Source organism: Phyllobates terribilis, unplaced genomic scaffold (genome assembly GCF_046119375.1).
Source record: "Phyllobates terribilis strain yellow unplaced genomic scaffold, ASM4611937v1 Scaffold_9__5_contigs__length_417890890, whole genome shotgun sequence".
NCBI lineage: Eukaryota > Metazoa > Chordata > Amphibia > Anura > Dendrobatidae > Phyllobates > Phyllobates terribilis.
The window spans coordinates 409,261,089-409,276,422 of NW_027362769.1; the positions used below are offsets into that span (position 1 = coordinate 409,261,089).

The window sequence follows — 15,334 nt, forward strand, 5'->3', positions numbered from 1 at the left end:
CTCCTCCTACACCTGTCCTCTGCCTCCTACATTACTCTGTGCTCCTCCTCTTAGACCTATCCTCTGCCTTCTACATTACTCTGTGCTCCTCCTCCTAGACCTGTCCTCTGCCTTCTACATTACTCTGTGCTCCTCCTCCTAGACCTGTCCTCTGCCTTCTACATTACTCTGTGCTCCTCCTCCTAGATCCGTCCTCTGCCTTCTACATTACTCTGTGCTCCTCCTCCTAGACCTTTCCTCTGCCTTCTACATTACTCTGTGCTCCTCCTTCTAGACCTGTCTTCTGCCTTCTACATTACTCTGTGCTCTTCCTCCTAGACCTGTCCTCTGCCTTCTACATTACTCTGTGCTCTTCCTCCTAGACCTGTCCTCTGCCTTCTACATTACTCTGTGCTCCTCCTCCTAGACCTGTCTTCTGCCTTCTACATTACTCTGTGCTCCTTCTCCTAGACCCGTCTTCTGCCTTCTACATTACTCTGTGCTCCTCCTCCTAGACCTGTCCTCTGCCTTCTACATTACTCTGTGCTCCTCCTCCTAGACCCGTCCTCTGCCTTCTACATTACTCTGTGCTCCTTCTCATAGACCCGTCCTCTGCCTTCTACATTACTCTGTGCTCCTCCTCCTACACCTGTCCTCTGCCGTCTACATTACTCTGTGCCCCTCCTCTTAGACCTGTCCTCTGCCTGCTAGATTACTCTGTGCTGCTCCTCTTAGACCTGTCCTCTGCCTGCTAGATTACTCTGTGCTCCTCCTGCTAGTCCCGTTCTCTGCCTTCTGCATTACTCTGTGCTCTTCCTCCTAGACCTGTCCTCTGCCTTCTACATTACTCTGTGCTCCTCCTCCTAGACCTGTCCTCCCCCTCTACATTATTCTGTGCTCCTCCTCCTAGACCTGTACTCTGCCTTCTACATTACTCTGTGCTCCTCCTTCTAGACCTGTCTTCTACATTACTCTGTGCTCCTCCTCCTTCTAGACCTGTCCTCCGCCTTCTACATTACTATGTGCTCCTCCTCCTAGACCTTTCCTCTGCCTTCTACATTACTCGATTCTCCTCCTCCTAGACCTGTCCTCTGCCTTCTACATTACTCGATTCTCCTCCTCCTAGACCTGTCCTCCACCTTCTACATTACGCTGTGCTCCTTCTCCTAGACCCGTCCTCTGTCTTCTAAATCACTTTGTGCTCCTCCTCCTAGACCTGTCCTCTGCCTTCTACATTACTCTGTGCTCCTCCTGCTAGTCCCGTTCTCTGCCTTCTGCATTACTCTGTGCTCTTCCTCCTAGACCTGTCCTCTGCCTTCTACATTACTCTGTGCTCCTCCTTCTAGACCTGTCTTCTACATTACTCTGTGCTCCTCCTCCTTCTAGACCTGTCCTCCGCCTTCTACATTACTATGTGCTCCTCCTCCTAGACCTGTCCTCTTCCTTCTACATTACTCTGTGCTCCTCCTCCTCCTAGACCCATCCTCTGCCTTCTACATTACTCTGAGCTCCTCTTCCTAGACCTGTCCTCTGCCTACTACATTACTCTGTGCTCGTCCTCTTAGACCTGTCCTCTGCCTTCTACATTACTCTGTGCTCCTCCTCCTAGACCTGTCCTATGCCTTCTACTTTACTCTGTGCTCCTCCTCCTAGACCTGTCCTCCCCCTCTACATTATTCTGTGCTCCTCCTCGTAGACCTGTCCTCTGCCTTCTACATTACTTTGTGCTCCTCCTCCTAGACCTGTCCTCCCCCTCTACATTATTCTGTGCTCCTCCTCCACCTGTCCTCTGCCTTCTACATACTCTGTGCTCCTCCTCCTAGACGTGTCCTCTGCCTTCTACATTACTCTGTGCTCCTCCTCCTAGACCTGTCCTCTGCCTTCTACATTACTGTGTACTCCTCCTCCTAGACCTGTCTTCTGCCTTCTACATTGCTCTGTGCTCCTCCTCCTAGACCCATCCTCTGCCTTCTACATTACTCGATTCTCCTCCTCCTAGACCTATCCTCCACCTTCTACATTACTCTGTGCTCCTTCTCCTAGATCCGTCCTCTGTCTTATACATCACAATGTGCTCCTCCTCCTAGACCTGTCCTCTGCCTTCTATGTTACTCTGTTCTTTTCCTCCTAGACCTATCCTCTGTGCTCCTCCTCCTACACCCGTCCTCTGCCTTCTACATACTCTGTGCTCCTCCTCCTAGACCTCTTCTCTGCCTTCTAAATTACTCTGTGCTCCTCCTCCTAGACCTTTCCTCTGCCTTCTACATTACTCGATTCTCCTCCTCCTAGACCTGTCCTCTGCCTTCTACATTACTCGATTCTCCTCCTCCTAGACCTGTCCTCCACCTTCTACATTACGCTGTGCTCCTTCTCCTAGACCCGTCCTCTGTCTTCTAAATCACTTTGTGCTCCTCCTCCTCCTACACCTGTCCTCTGCCTTCTACATTACTCTGTGCTCCTCCTGCTAGTCCCGTTCTCTGCCTTCTGCATTACTCTGTGCTCTTCCTCCTAGACCTGTCCTCTGCCTTCTACATTACTCTGTGCTCCTCCTCCTAGACCTGTCCTCCCCCTCTACATTATTCTGTGCTCCTCCTCCTAGACCTGTACTCTGCCTTCTACATTACTCTGTGCTCCTCCTCCTAGACCTGTCCTCTGCCTTCTACATTACTCTGTGCTCTTCCTCCTAGACCTGTCCTCTGCCTTCTACAGTACTCTGTGCTCCTCCTCCTTCTAGATCTGTCCTCTGCCTTCTACATTACTCTGTGCTCTTCCTCCTAGACCTGTCCTCTGCCTTCTACAGTACTCTGTGCTCCTCCTCCTTCTAGACGTGTCCTCCGCCTTCTACATTACTCTGTGCTCCTCCTCCTCCTTGACCCATCCTCTGCCTTCTACATTACTCTGTGCTCCTCCTCCTAGACCTGTCCTCTGCCTTGTACATTACTCTGTGCTCCTCCTCCTAGACCTATCCTCTGCCTTCTACATTACTCTGTGCTCCTCCTCCTAGACCTGTCCTCTGCCTTCTACATTACTCTGTGCTCCTCCCCCTAGACCTGTCTTCTGCCTTCTACATTACTCTGTGCTCCTCCTCCTAGACCCATCCTCTGCCTTCTACATACTCTGTGCTCCTCCTCCTAGACCTGTCCTCTGCCTTCTTCATACTCTGTGCTCCTCCTCCTAGACCTGTCCTCTGCCTTCTACATTATTCTGTGCTCCTCCTCCTAGACCTGTCCTCTGCCTTCTACATTACTCTGTGCTCCTCCTCCTAGACCTGTCCTCTGCCTTCTACATACTCTGTGCTCCTCCTCCTAGACCTGTCCTCTGCCTTCTACATTACTCTGTGCTCCTCCTCCTAGACCTGTCCTCTGCCTTCTACATTACTCTGTGCTCCTCCTCCTAGACCTGTCCTCTGCCTTCTACATTACTCTGTGCTCCTCCGCCTAGACCTCTCCTCTGCCTTCTACATTACTCTGTACTCCTCCTCCTGGACCTGTCCTCTGCCTTCTACATTGCTCTATGCTCCTCATCCTAGACCCATCCTCTGCCTTCTACATTACTCGATTCTTCCCTCCTACACCTATCCTCCACCTTCTACATTACTCTGTGCTCCTTCTCTTAGACCCGTCCTCTGTCTTATAGATCACTATGTGCTCCTCCTCCTAGACCCGTTCTCTGCCTTCTTCATACTCTGTGCTCCTCCTCCTAGACCTGTCCTCTGCCTTCTACATTACTCTGTGCTCCTCCTCCTAGACCTGTCCTCTGCCTTCTACATTACTCTGTGCTCCTCCTCCTAGACCTGATCTCTGCCTTCTACATTATTCTGTGCTCCTTCTCCTAGACCCGTCCTCTGTCTTCTACATTACTCTGTTCTCCTCCTTCTAGACCTGTCTTCTGCCTTCTACATTACTCTGTGCTCCTCCTCATAGACCTGTCCTCTGCCTTCTACATTACTCTGTGCTCCTCCTCCTAGACCTGTCCTCTGCCTTCTACATTACTCTTTGCTCTTCCTCCTAGACCTGTCCTCTATCTTGTACATTACTCTGTGCTCCTGCTCCTAGACCTGTCCTCCCCCTCTACATTATTCTGTGCTCCTCCTCCTACACCTGTCCTCTGCCTTCTACATTACTCTGTGCTCCTGCTCCTAGACCTGTCCTCCCCCTCTACATTATTCTGTGCTCCTCCTCCTAGACTTCTCCTCTGCCTCCTACATTACTCTGTGCTCCTCCTCCTAGACCTGTCCTCTGCCTTATACATTACTCTGTGCTCCTTCTCCTAGACCTGTCCTCTGCCTTCTACATTACTCTGTGCTCCTCCTCCTAGACCTATCCTCTGACTTCTACATTACTCTGTGCTCCTCCTCCTAGACTTGTCCTCTGCCTTCTACATTACTCTGTGCTCCTCCTCCTAGACCTGTCCTCTGCCTTCTACATTACTCTGTGCTCCTCCTCCTAGACCTGTCCTCTGCCTTCTACATTACTCTGTGCTCCTCCGCCTAGACCTCTCCTCTGCCTTCTACATTACTCTGTACTCCTCCTCCTAGACCTGTCCTCTGCCTTCTACATTGCTCTATGCTCCTCCTCCTAGACCCATCCTCTGCCTTCTACATTGCTCTATGCTCCTCCTCCTAGACCCATCCTCTGCCTTCTACATTACTCGATTCTTCCCTCCGACACCTATCCTCCACCTTCTACATTACTCTGTGCTCCTCCTACTAGACCCGTTCTCTGCCTTCTGCATTACTCTGTGCTTCTCCTCCTAGACCTGTCGTCCACCTTCTACATTACTCTGTTCTCCTCCTCCTAGACCTGTCCCATCTACATTATTCTGTGCTCTTTCTCCTAGACCTGTCCTCTGCCTTCTACATTACTCTGTGCTCCTCCTCCTAGACCTGTCCTCTGCCTTCTACATTATTCTGTGCTCCTTCTCCTAGACCCGTCCTCTGTCTTCTACATTACTCTGTTCTCCTCCTTCTAGACCTGTCTTCTGCCTTCTACATTACTCTGTGCTCCTCCTCATAGACCTGTCCTCTGCCTTCTACATTACTCTGTGCTCCTCCTCCTAGACCTGTCCTCTGCCTTCTACATTACTCTGTGCTCTTCCTCCTAGACCTGTCCTCTATCTTCTACATTACTCTGTGCTCCTGCTCCTAGACCTGTCCTCCCCCTCTACCTTATTCTGTGCTCCTCCTCCTACACCTGTCCTCTGCCTTCTACATTACTCTGTGCTCCTCCTCCTAGACTTCTCCTCTGCCTCCTACATTACTCTGTGCTCCTCCTCCTAGACCTGTCCTCTGCTTTCTACATTACTATGTGCTCCTCCTCCTAGACCCGTCCTCTGCCTTCTACATTACTCTGTGCTCCTCCTCCTCCTGCTAGACCTGTCCTCTGCCTTCTACATTACTCTGTGCTCCTCCTTCTAGACCCGTCCTCTACCTTCTACATTACTCTGTGCTCCTCCTCCTTGACCTGTTCTCTACCTTCTACATTACTCTGTGCTCCTCCTCCTAGACCTTTCCTCTGCCCTCTACATTACTCTGTGCTCCTCCTAGACCAGTCATCTACCTTCTACATTACTCTGTGCTCCTCCTCCTAGACCTGTCCTCTGCCTTCTACATTACTCTGTGCTCCTCCTCCTAGACCTGTCCTCTGCCTTCTACATTACTTTGTGCTTCTCCTCCTTCTAGACCTGTCTTCTGCCTTCTACATTACTCTGTGCTCCTCCTCCTAGACCTGTCCTCTGCCTTCTACATTACTCTTTGCTCCTCCTCGTAGACCTGTCCTCTGCCTTCTACATTACTTTGTGCTTCTCCTCCTAGACCTGTCCTCCCCCTCTACATTTTTCTGTGCTCCTCCTCCTACACCTGTCCTCTGCCTTCTACATTACTCTGTGCTCCTCCTCCTAGACCTATCCTCTGCCTTCTACATTACTCTGTGCTCCTCCTCCTAGACTTGTCCTCTGCCTTCTACATTACTCTGTGCTCCTCCTCCTAGACCTGTCCTCTGCCTTCTACATTACTCTGTGCTCCTCCTCCTAGACCTGTCCTCTGCCTTCTACATTATTCTGTGCTCCTCCTTCTAGACCTGTCCTCTGCCTTCTACATTACTCTGTGCTCCTCCTCCTAGACCTGTCCTCTGCCTTCTACATTACTCTGTACTCCTCCTCCTAGACCTGTCCTCTGCCTTCTACATTACTCTGTGCTCCTCCTCCTAGACCTGTCCTCTGCCTTCTACATTATTCTGTGCTCCTCCTTCTAGACCTGTCCTCTGCCTTCTAAATTACTCTGTGCTCCTCCTCCTAGACCTGTCCTCTGCCTTCTACATTACTCGGTGCTCCTCCTTCTACTCCTGTCCTCTGCCTCCTACATTACTCTGTGCTCCTCCTCCTAGACCTGTCCTCTGCCTTCTACATTACTCTGTGCTCCTCCTCCTAGACCGGTCCTCTGCTTTCTACATTACTATGTGCTCCTCCTCCTAGACCCGTCCTCTGCCTTCTACATTACTCTGTGCTCCTCCTCCTCCTGCTAGACCTGTCCTCTGATTTCTACATTACTATGTGCTCCTCCTTCTAGACCCGTCCTCTACCTTCTACATTACTCTGTGCTCCTCCTCCTTGACCTGTTCTCTACCTTCTACATTACTCTGTGCTCCTCCTCCTAGACCTTTCCTCTGCCCTCTACATTACTCTGTGCTCCTCCTAGACCAGTCATCTACCTTCTACATTACTCTGTGCTCCTCCTCCTAGACCTGTCTTCTGCCTTCTACATTACTCTGTGCTCCTCCTCCTAGACCTGTCCTCTGCCTTCTACATTACTCTTTGCTCCTCCTCGTAGACCTGTCCTCTGCCTTCTACATTACTTTGTGCTTCTCCTCCTAGACCTGTCCTCCCCCTCTACATTTTTCTGTGCTCCTCCTCCTACACCTGTCCTCTGCCTTCTACATTACTCTGTGCTCCTCCTCCTAGACCTGTCCTCTGCCTTCTACATTACTCTGTGCTCCTCCTCCTAGACCTGTCCTCTGCCTTCTACATTACTCTGTGCTCCTCCTCCTAGACCTGTCCTCTGCCTTCTACATTACTCTGTGCTCCTCCTCCTAGACCTGTCCTCTGCCTTCTACATTACTCTGTGCTCCTCCTCCTAGACCTGTCCTCTGCCTTCTACATTACTCTGTGCTCCTCCTCCTAGACCTGTCCTCTGCTTTCTACATTACTATGTGCTCCTCCTCCTAGACCCGTCCTCTGCCTTCTACATTACTCTGTGCTCCTCCTCCTCCTAGACCTGTCCTCTGATTTCTACATTACTATGTGCTCCTCCTCCTAGACCCGTCCTCTACCTTCTACATTACTCTGTGCTCCTCCTCCTTGACCTGTTCTCTACCTTCTACATTACTCTGTGCTCCTCCTCCTAGACCTTTCCTCTGCCCTCTACATTACTCTGTGCTCCTCCTCCTAGACCCGTCATCTACCTTCTACATTACTCTGTGCTCCTCCTCCTAGATCTGTCCTCTGCCTTCTACATTACTCTGTGCTCCTCCTCCTAGACCTGTCCTCTGCCTTCTACATTACTCTGTGCTCCTCCTAGACCTGTCCTCTACCTTATACATTACTCTGTGCTCCTTCTCCTAGACCTGTCCTCTGCCTTCTACATTACTCTGTGCTCCTCCTCCTAGACCTGTCCTCTGCCTTCTACATTACTCTGTGCTCCTCCTCCTAGACCTGTCCTCTGCCTTCTACATTACTCTGTGCTCCTCCTCCTAGACCTGTCCTCTGCCTTCTACATTACTCTGTGCTCCTCCTCCTAGACCTGTCCTCTGCCTTCTACATACTCTGTATTCCTCCTCCTAGACCTATCCTCTGCCTTCTACATTACTCTGTGCTCTTCCTCCCAGACCTGTCCTCTGCCTTCTACATTACTCTGTGCTCCTCCTCCTAGACCTATACTCTGCCTTCTACATTACTCTGTGCTCCTCCTCCTAGACCTGTCCTCTGCCTTCTACATTACTCTTTGCTCCTCCTCCTAGACCTGTCCTCTGCCTTCTACATTACTTTGTGCTTCTCCTCCTTCTAGACCTGTCTTCTGCCTTCTACATTACTCTGTGCTTCTCCTCCTCCTAGACCTGTCCTCTGCCTTCTACATTGCTCTATGCTCCTCCTCCTAGACCCATCCTCTGCCTTCTACATTGCTCTATGCTCCTTCTCCTAGACCCATCCTCTGCCTTCTACATTACTCGATTCTTCCCTCCTACACCTATCCACCACCTTCTACATTACTCTGTGCTCCTTCTCTTAGACCCGTCCTCTGTCTTATAGATCACTATGTGCTCCTCCTACTAGACCCGTTCTCTGCCTTCTGCATTACTCTGTGCTTCTCCTCCTAGACCTGTCGTCCACCTTCTACATTAATCTGTGCCCCTCCTTCTAGACCTGTCCTCTGCCTTCTACATTACTCTGTGCTCCTCCTCCTAGACCTGTCCTCTGCCTTCTACATTACTCGGTGCTCCTCCTTCTAGACCTGTCCTCTGCCTTCTACATTATTCTGTGCTCCTCCTTCTACTCCTGTCCTCTGCCTCCTACATTACTCTGTGCTCCTCCTCCTAGACCTGTCCTCTGCCTTCTACATTACTCTGTGCTCCTCCTCCTAGACCTGTCCTCTGCTTTCTACATTACTATGTGCTCCTCCTCCTAGACCCGTCCTCTGCCTTCTACATTACTCTGTGCTCCTCCTCCTAGACCTGATCTCTGCCTTCTACATTACTCTGTGCTCCTCCTCCTAGACCTGTCCTCTGCTTTCTACATTACTATGTGCTCCTCCTCCTAGACCCGTCCTCTGCCTTCTACATTACTCTGTGCTCCTCCTCCTCCTAGACCTGTCCTCTGATTTCTACATTACTATGTGCTCCTCCTCCTAGACCCGTCCTCTACCTTCTACATTACTCTGTGCTCCTCCTCCTTGACCTGTTCTCTACCTTCTACATTACTCTGTGCTCCTCCTCCTAGACCTGTCCTCCCCCTCTACATTTTTCTGTGCTCCTCCTCCTACACCTGTCCTCTGCCTTCTACATACTCTGTGCTCCTCCTCCTAGACCTGTCCTCTGCCTTCTACATTACTTTGTGCTTCTCCTCCTTCTAGACCTGTCTTCTGCCTTCTACATTACTCTGGGCTCCTTCTCCTAGACCTGTCCTCTGCCTTCTACATTACTCTGTGCTCCTCCTCCTAGACCTGTCCTCTGCCTTCTACATTACTCTGCGCTCCTCCTCCTAGACCTGTCCTCTGCCTTCTACATTACTCTGTGCTTCTCCTCCTAGACCTGTCCTCCACCTTCTACATTACTCTGTGCTCCTCCTCCTAGACCTGTCCCATCTACATTATTCTGTGCTCCTCCTCCTAGACCTGTCCTCTGCCTTCTACATTACTCTGTGCTCCTCCTCCTAGACCTGTCCTCTGCCTTCTACATTACTCTGTGCTCCTCCTCCTAGACCTGTCCTCTGCCTTCTACATTACTCTGTGCTCCTCCTCCTAGACCTGTCCTCTGCCTTCTACATTACTCTGTGCTCCTCCTCCTAGACCTGTCCTCTGCCTTCTACATTACTCTGTGCTCCTCCTCCTAGACCTGTCCTCTGCCTTCTACATTACTCTGTGCTCCTCCTCCTAGACCTGATCTCTGCCTTCTACATTACTCTGTGCTCCTCCTCCTAGACCTGTCCTCTGCTTTCTACATTACTAGGTGCTCCTCCTCCTAGACCCGTCCTCTGCCTTCTACATTACTCTGTGCTCCTCCTCCTAGACCTGTCCTCTGCCTTCTTCATTACTCTGTGCTCCTTCTCCTAGACCCGTCCTCTGTCTTATAGATCACTATGTGCTCCTTCAACTAGACCCGTTCTCTGCCTTCTACATTACTCTTTGCTCTTCCTCCTAGACCTGTCATCTATCTTCTACATTACTCTGTGCTCCTGCTCCTAGACCTGTCCTCCCCCTCTACATTATTCTGTGCTCCTCCTCCTACACCTGTCCTCTGCCTTCTACATTACTCTGTGCTCCTCCTCCTAGACCTGTCCTCTGCCTTCTACATTACTCTGTGCTCCTCCTAGACCTGTCCTCTACCTTATACATTACTCTGTGCTCCTTCTCCTAGACCTGTCCTCTGCCTTCTACATTACTCTGTGCTCCTCCTCCTAGACCTGTCCTCTGCCTTCTACATTACTCTGTGCTCCTCCTCCTAGACCTGTCCTCTGCCTTCTACATTACTCTGTGCTCCTCCTCCTAGACCTGTCCTCTGCCTTCTACATTACTCTGTGCTCCTCCTCCTAGACCTGTCCTCTACCTTCTACATTACTCTGTGCTCCTCCTCCTAGACCTGTCCTCTGCCTTCTACATACTCTGTATTCCTCCTCCTAGACCTATCCTCTGCCTTCTACATTACTCTGTGCTCCTCCTCCTAGACCTGTCCTCTGCCTTCTACATTACTCTGTGCTCCTCCTCCTAGACCTGTCCTCTGCCTTCTACATTACTCTGTGCTCCTCCTCCTAGACCTGTCCTCTGCCTTCTACATTACTTTGTGCTTCTCCTCCTCCTAGACCTGTCTTCTGCCTTCTACATTACTCTGTGCTTCTCCTCCTCCTAGACCCGTCCTCTGCCTTCTACATTACTCTGTGCTCCTCCTCCTAGACCCGTCTTCTGCCTTCTACATTACTCTGTGCTCCTCCTCCTAGACCTGTTCTCTACCTTCTACATTACTCTGTGCTCCTCCTCCTAGACCTGTCCTCTGCTTTCTACATTACTATGTGCTCCTCCTCCTAGACCCGTCCTCTGCCTTCTACATTACTCTGTGCTCCTCCTCCTAGACCCGTCCTCTGCCTTCTACATTACTCTGTGCTCCTCCTCCTCCTAGACCTGTCCTCTACCTTCTACATTACTCTGTGCTCCTCCTCCTTGACCTGTTCTCTACCTTCTACATTACTCTGTGCTCCTCCTCCTAGACCTTTCCTCTGCCCTCTACATTACTCTGTGCTCCTCCTCCTAGACCCGTCATCTACCTTCTTCATTATTCTGTGCTCCTCCTCCTAGACCTGTCCTCCCCCTCTACATTATTCTGTGCTCCTCCTCCTACACCTGTCCTCTGCCTTCTACATTACTCTGTGCTCCTCCTCCTAGACCTGATCTCTGCCTTCTACATTACTCTGTGCTCCTTCTCCTAGACCCGTCCTCTGCCTTCTACATTACTCTGTTCTCCTCCTTCTAGACCTGTACTATGCCTTCTACATTACTCTGTGCTCCTCCTCCTAGACCTGTCCTCTGCCTTCTACATTACTTTGTGCTTCTCCTCCTTCTAGACCTGTCTTCTGCCTTCTACATTACTCTGTGCTCCTCCTCCTAGACCTGTCCTCTGCCTTCTACATTACTTTGTGCTTCTCCTCCTTCTAGACCTGTCTTCTGCCTTCTACATTACTCTGTGCTCCTCCTCCTAGACCTGTCCTCTGCCTTCTACATTACTTTGTGCTTCTCCTCCTTCTAGACCTGTCTTCTGCCTTCTACATTACTCTGTGCTCCTCCGCCTAGACCTCTCCTCTGCCTTCTACATTACTCTGTGCTCCTCCTCCTAGACCTGTCCTCTGCCTTCTACATTGCTCTATGCTCCTCCTCCTAGACCCATCCTCTGCCTTCATTACTCTGTGCTCCTTCTCCTAGACACGTCCTCTGTCTTATAGATCACTATGTGCTCCTTCAACTAGACCCGTTCTCTGCCTTCTACATTACTCTGTGCTCCTCCTCCTAGACCTGTCCTCTGCCTTCTACATTACTCTGTGCTCCTCCTCCTAGACCTGATCTCTGCCTTCTACATTATTCTGTGCTCCTCCTCCTAGACCCGTCCTCTGCCTTCTACATTACTCTGTGCTCCTCCTCCTAGACCTGTCCTCTGCCTTCTACATTACTCTGTTCTCCTCCTTCTAGACCTGTATTCTGCCTTCTACATTATTCTGTGCTCCTCCTCCTAGACCTGTCCTCCCCCTCTACATTATTCTGTGCTCCTCCTCCTACACCTGTCCTCTGCCTTCTACATTACTCTGTGCTCCTCCTCCTAGACCCGTCCTCTGCCTTCTACATTACTCTGTGCTCCTCCTCCTCCTAGACCTGTCCTCTACCTTCTACATTACTCTGTGCTCCTCCTCCTTGACCTGTTCTCTACCTTCTACATTACTCTGTCCTCCTCCTCCTAGACCTTTCCTCTGCCCTCTACATTACTCTGTGCTCCTCCTCCTAGACCCGTCATCTACCTTCTTCATTATTCTGTGCTCCTCCTCCTAGACCTGTCCTCCCCCTCTACATTATTCTGTGCTCCTCCTCCTACACCTGTCCTCTGCCTTCTACATTACTCTGTGCTCCTCCTCCTAGACCTGATCTCTGCCTTCTACATTACTCTGTGCTCCTTCTCCTAGACCCGTCCTCTGCCTTCTACATTACTCTGTTCTCCTCCTTCTAGACCTGTACTATGCCTTCTACATTACTCTGTGCTCCTCCTCCTAGACCTGTCTTCTGCCTTCTACATTACTCTGTGCTCCTCCTCCTAGACCTGTCCTCTGCCTTCTACATTACTTTGTGCTTCTCCTCCTTCTAGACCTGTCTTCTGCCTTCTACATTACTCTGTGCTCCTCCTCCTAGACCTGTCTTCTGCCTTCTACATTACTCTGTGCTTCTCCTCCTAGACCTGTCCTCCCCCTCTACATTTTTCTGTGCTCCTCCTCCTAGACCTGTCCTCTGCCTTCTACATTACTTTGTGCTTCTCCTCCTTCTAGACCTGTCTTCTGCCTTCTACATTACTCTGTGCTCCTCCGCCTAGACCTCTCCTCTGCCTTCTACATTACTCTGTGCTCCTCCTCCTAGACCTGTCCTATGCCTTCTACATTGCTCTATGCTCCTCCTCCTAGACCCATCCTCTGCCTTCATTACTCTGTGCTCCTTCTCCTAGACACGTCCTCTGTCTTATAGATCACTATGTGCTCCTTCAACTAGACCCGTTCTCTGCCTTCTACATTACTCTGTGCTCCTCCTCCTAGACCTGTCCTCTGCCTTCTACATTACTCTGTGCTCCTCCTCCTAGACCCGTCCTCTGCCTTCTACATTACTCTGTGCTCCTCCTCCTAGACCTGTCCTCTGCCTTCTACATTACTCTGTTCTCCTCCTTCTAGACCTGTATTCTGCCTTCTACATTATTCTGTGCTCCTCCTCCTAGACCTGTCCTCCCCCTCTACATTATTCTGTGCTCCTCCTCCTAGACCTGATCTCTGCCTTCTACATTACTCTGTGCTCCTCCTCCTAGACCTGTCCTCTGCCTTCTACATTACTCTGTGCTCCTCCTCCTAGACCTGATCTCTGCCTTCTACATTATTCTGTGCTCCTCCTCCTAGACCCGTCCTCTGCCTTCTACATTACTCTGTGCTCCTCCTCCTAGACCTGTCCTCTGCCTTCTACATTACTCTGTTCTCCTCCTTCTAGACCTGTATTCTGCCTTCTACATTATTCTGTGCTCCTCCTCCTAGACCTGTCCTCCCCCTCTACATTATTCTGTGCTCCTCCTCCTAGACCTGATCTCTGCCCCTTCTCCTAGACCCGTCCTCTGCCTTCTACATTACTCTGTTCTCCTCCTTCTAGACCTGTACTATGCCTTCTACATTACTCTGTGCTCCTCCTCCTAGACCTGTCCTCTGCCTTCTACATTACTCTGTGCTCCTCCTCCTAAACTTGTCCTCTACCTTCTACATTACTCTGTGCTCCTCCTCCTAGACCTGTCCTCTGCCTTCTACATTACTCAGTGCTCCTTCTCCTAGACCCGTCCTCTGCCTTCTACATTACTCTGTGCTCCTCCTCCTAGACCTATCCTCTGCCTTCTACATTACTCTATGCTCCTCCTCCTAGACCTGTCCTCTGCCTTCTACATTACTCTGTGCTCCTCCTCCTAGACCTGTCCTCTGCCTTATACATTACTCTGTGCTCCTTCTCCTAGACCTGTCCTCTGCCTTCTACATTACTCTGTGCTCCTCCTCCTAGTCCTATCCTCTGCCTTCTACATTACTCTGTGCTCCTCCTCCTAGACCTGTCCTCTACCTTCTACATTACTATGTGCTCCTCCTCCTAGACCTGTACTCTGCCTTCTACATTAGTCTGTGCTCCTCCTCCTAGACCTAACCTCTGCCTTCTACATTACTCTGTGCTCCTCCTCCTAGACCCGTTCTCTGCCTTCTACATTACCCTGTGCTCCTCCTCCTACACCTGTCCTCTGCCTTCTACATTACTCTGTGCTCCTCCTCCTAGACCTGTCCTCTGCCTTCTACTTTACTCTGTGCTCCTCCTCCTAGACCTGTCCTCTGCCTTCTACTTTACTCTGTGCTCCTCCTCCTAGACCTGTCCTCTGCCTTCTACATTACCCTGTGCTCCTCCTCCTAGACCTGTCCTCCGCCTTCTACATTACTATGTGCTCCTCCTCCTAGACCCGTCTTCTGCCTTTTACATCACTCTGTCCCCCTGGGTCTACCAGGGGGCACCTATCTATGTTGGATTCCAGCTATGACAGATATGCGTGGGGGTCATTCCACGGTGTATTTAGGACCCATCTAAGGTAGAACTATGCGGCCAATGATCAGATCACAATAGATCACAAGGGTAAATCACTGCTATAAATGTAAAGTATTAATTGTGGATTTCTTGTTTTTACAGAAGTTTTCGCACACGAAGGCAATCTTCATCTTTACCGCGGCCGTGCTCGGTGTGTACGCAGGAGCTGTATACTGGTATAACCGCAGCGTCCTGATGTGGTGATATACGGGACCATCCTTATCTGCAGCTTTCCTGCATCTTTATCTGTAAAATGTAATAAAATATTCAAGTTTTAAAGTTGATTTCGAGAATATTCCTGAGATAAAATCTAAACACATTCATGTCTCACGGCGACTTTTGCTGTCGTTACTGTTTTCTTGCACCTGTTATTTACAGCCTCATCTTCTGGTTCTGTGGATTTTTTTATCTTTCAAATGTAAAAAAAAAATAATAAAAGATTCAAGTTTTAATGTTGATTTCCAGAATCCTCCTGAGATAAAACCTAAAGATGTTCATGTCTCGCTGCGACTTTACAGTCGTTACTGTGTACAAGCTGCACAATACACCGGGATGAGACAGAACTGGATGTGAATGGGTTACATGCTGCGACCACAGGAAACCTCGCTCCGCCCTGTGTATATAATATCCGTCCTGTGTATATAATATCCGTCCTGTGTATATCATATCCATCCTGTGTATATAATATGCGCCCTGAGTATATAATATCCGCCCTGTGTATATAATATCCGCCCTGTGTATATAATATCCGCCCTG

At 50.1% G+C, this 15,334-nt stretch overlaps 1 protein-coding gene across 1 annotated transcript in view; it reads left to right on the forward strand.

The window, feature by feature from the left end:
- LOC141161275 (uncharacterized) overlaps window positions 1-14,857 on the forward strand; it is a 39,187-nt gene extending 24,330 nt beyond the window's left edge. Inside the window, exon 5 of the mRNA XM_073646072.1 lies at window positions 14,681-14,857. Coding sequence (XP_073502173.1) covers window positions 14,681-14,782 — 102 coding nt within the window. The 3' untranslated portion in view covers window positions 14,783-14,857. The remainder of the gene's footprint in view (window positions 1-14,680) is intronic.
- Window positions 14,858-15,334: the final 477 nt, after the last annotated feature.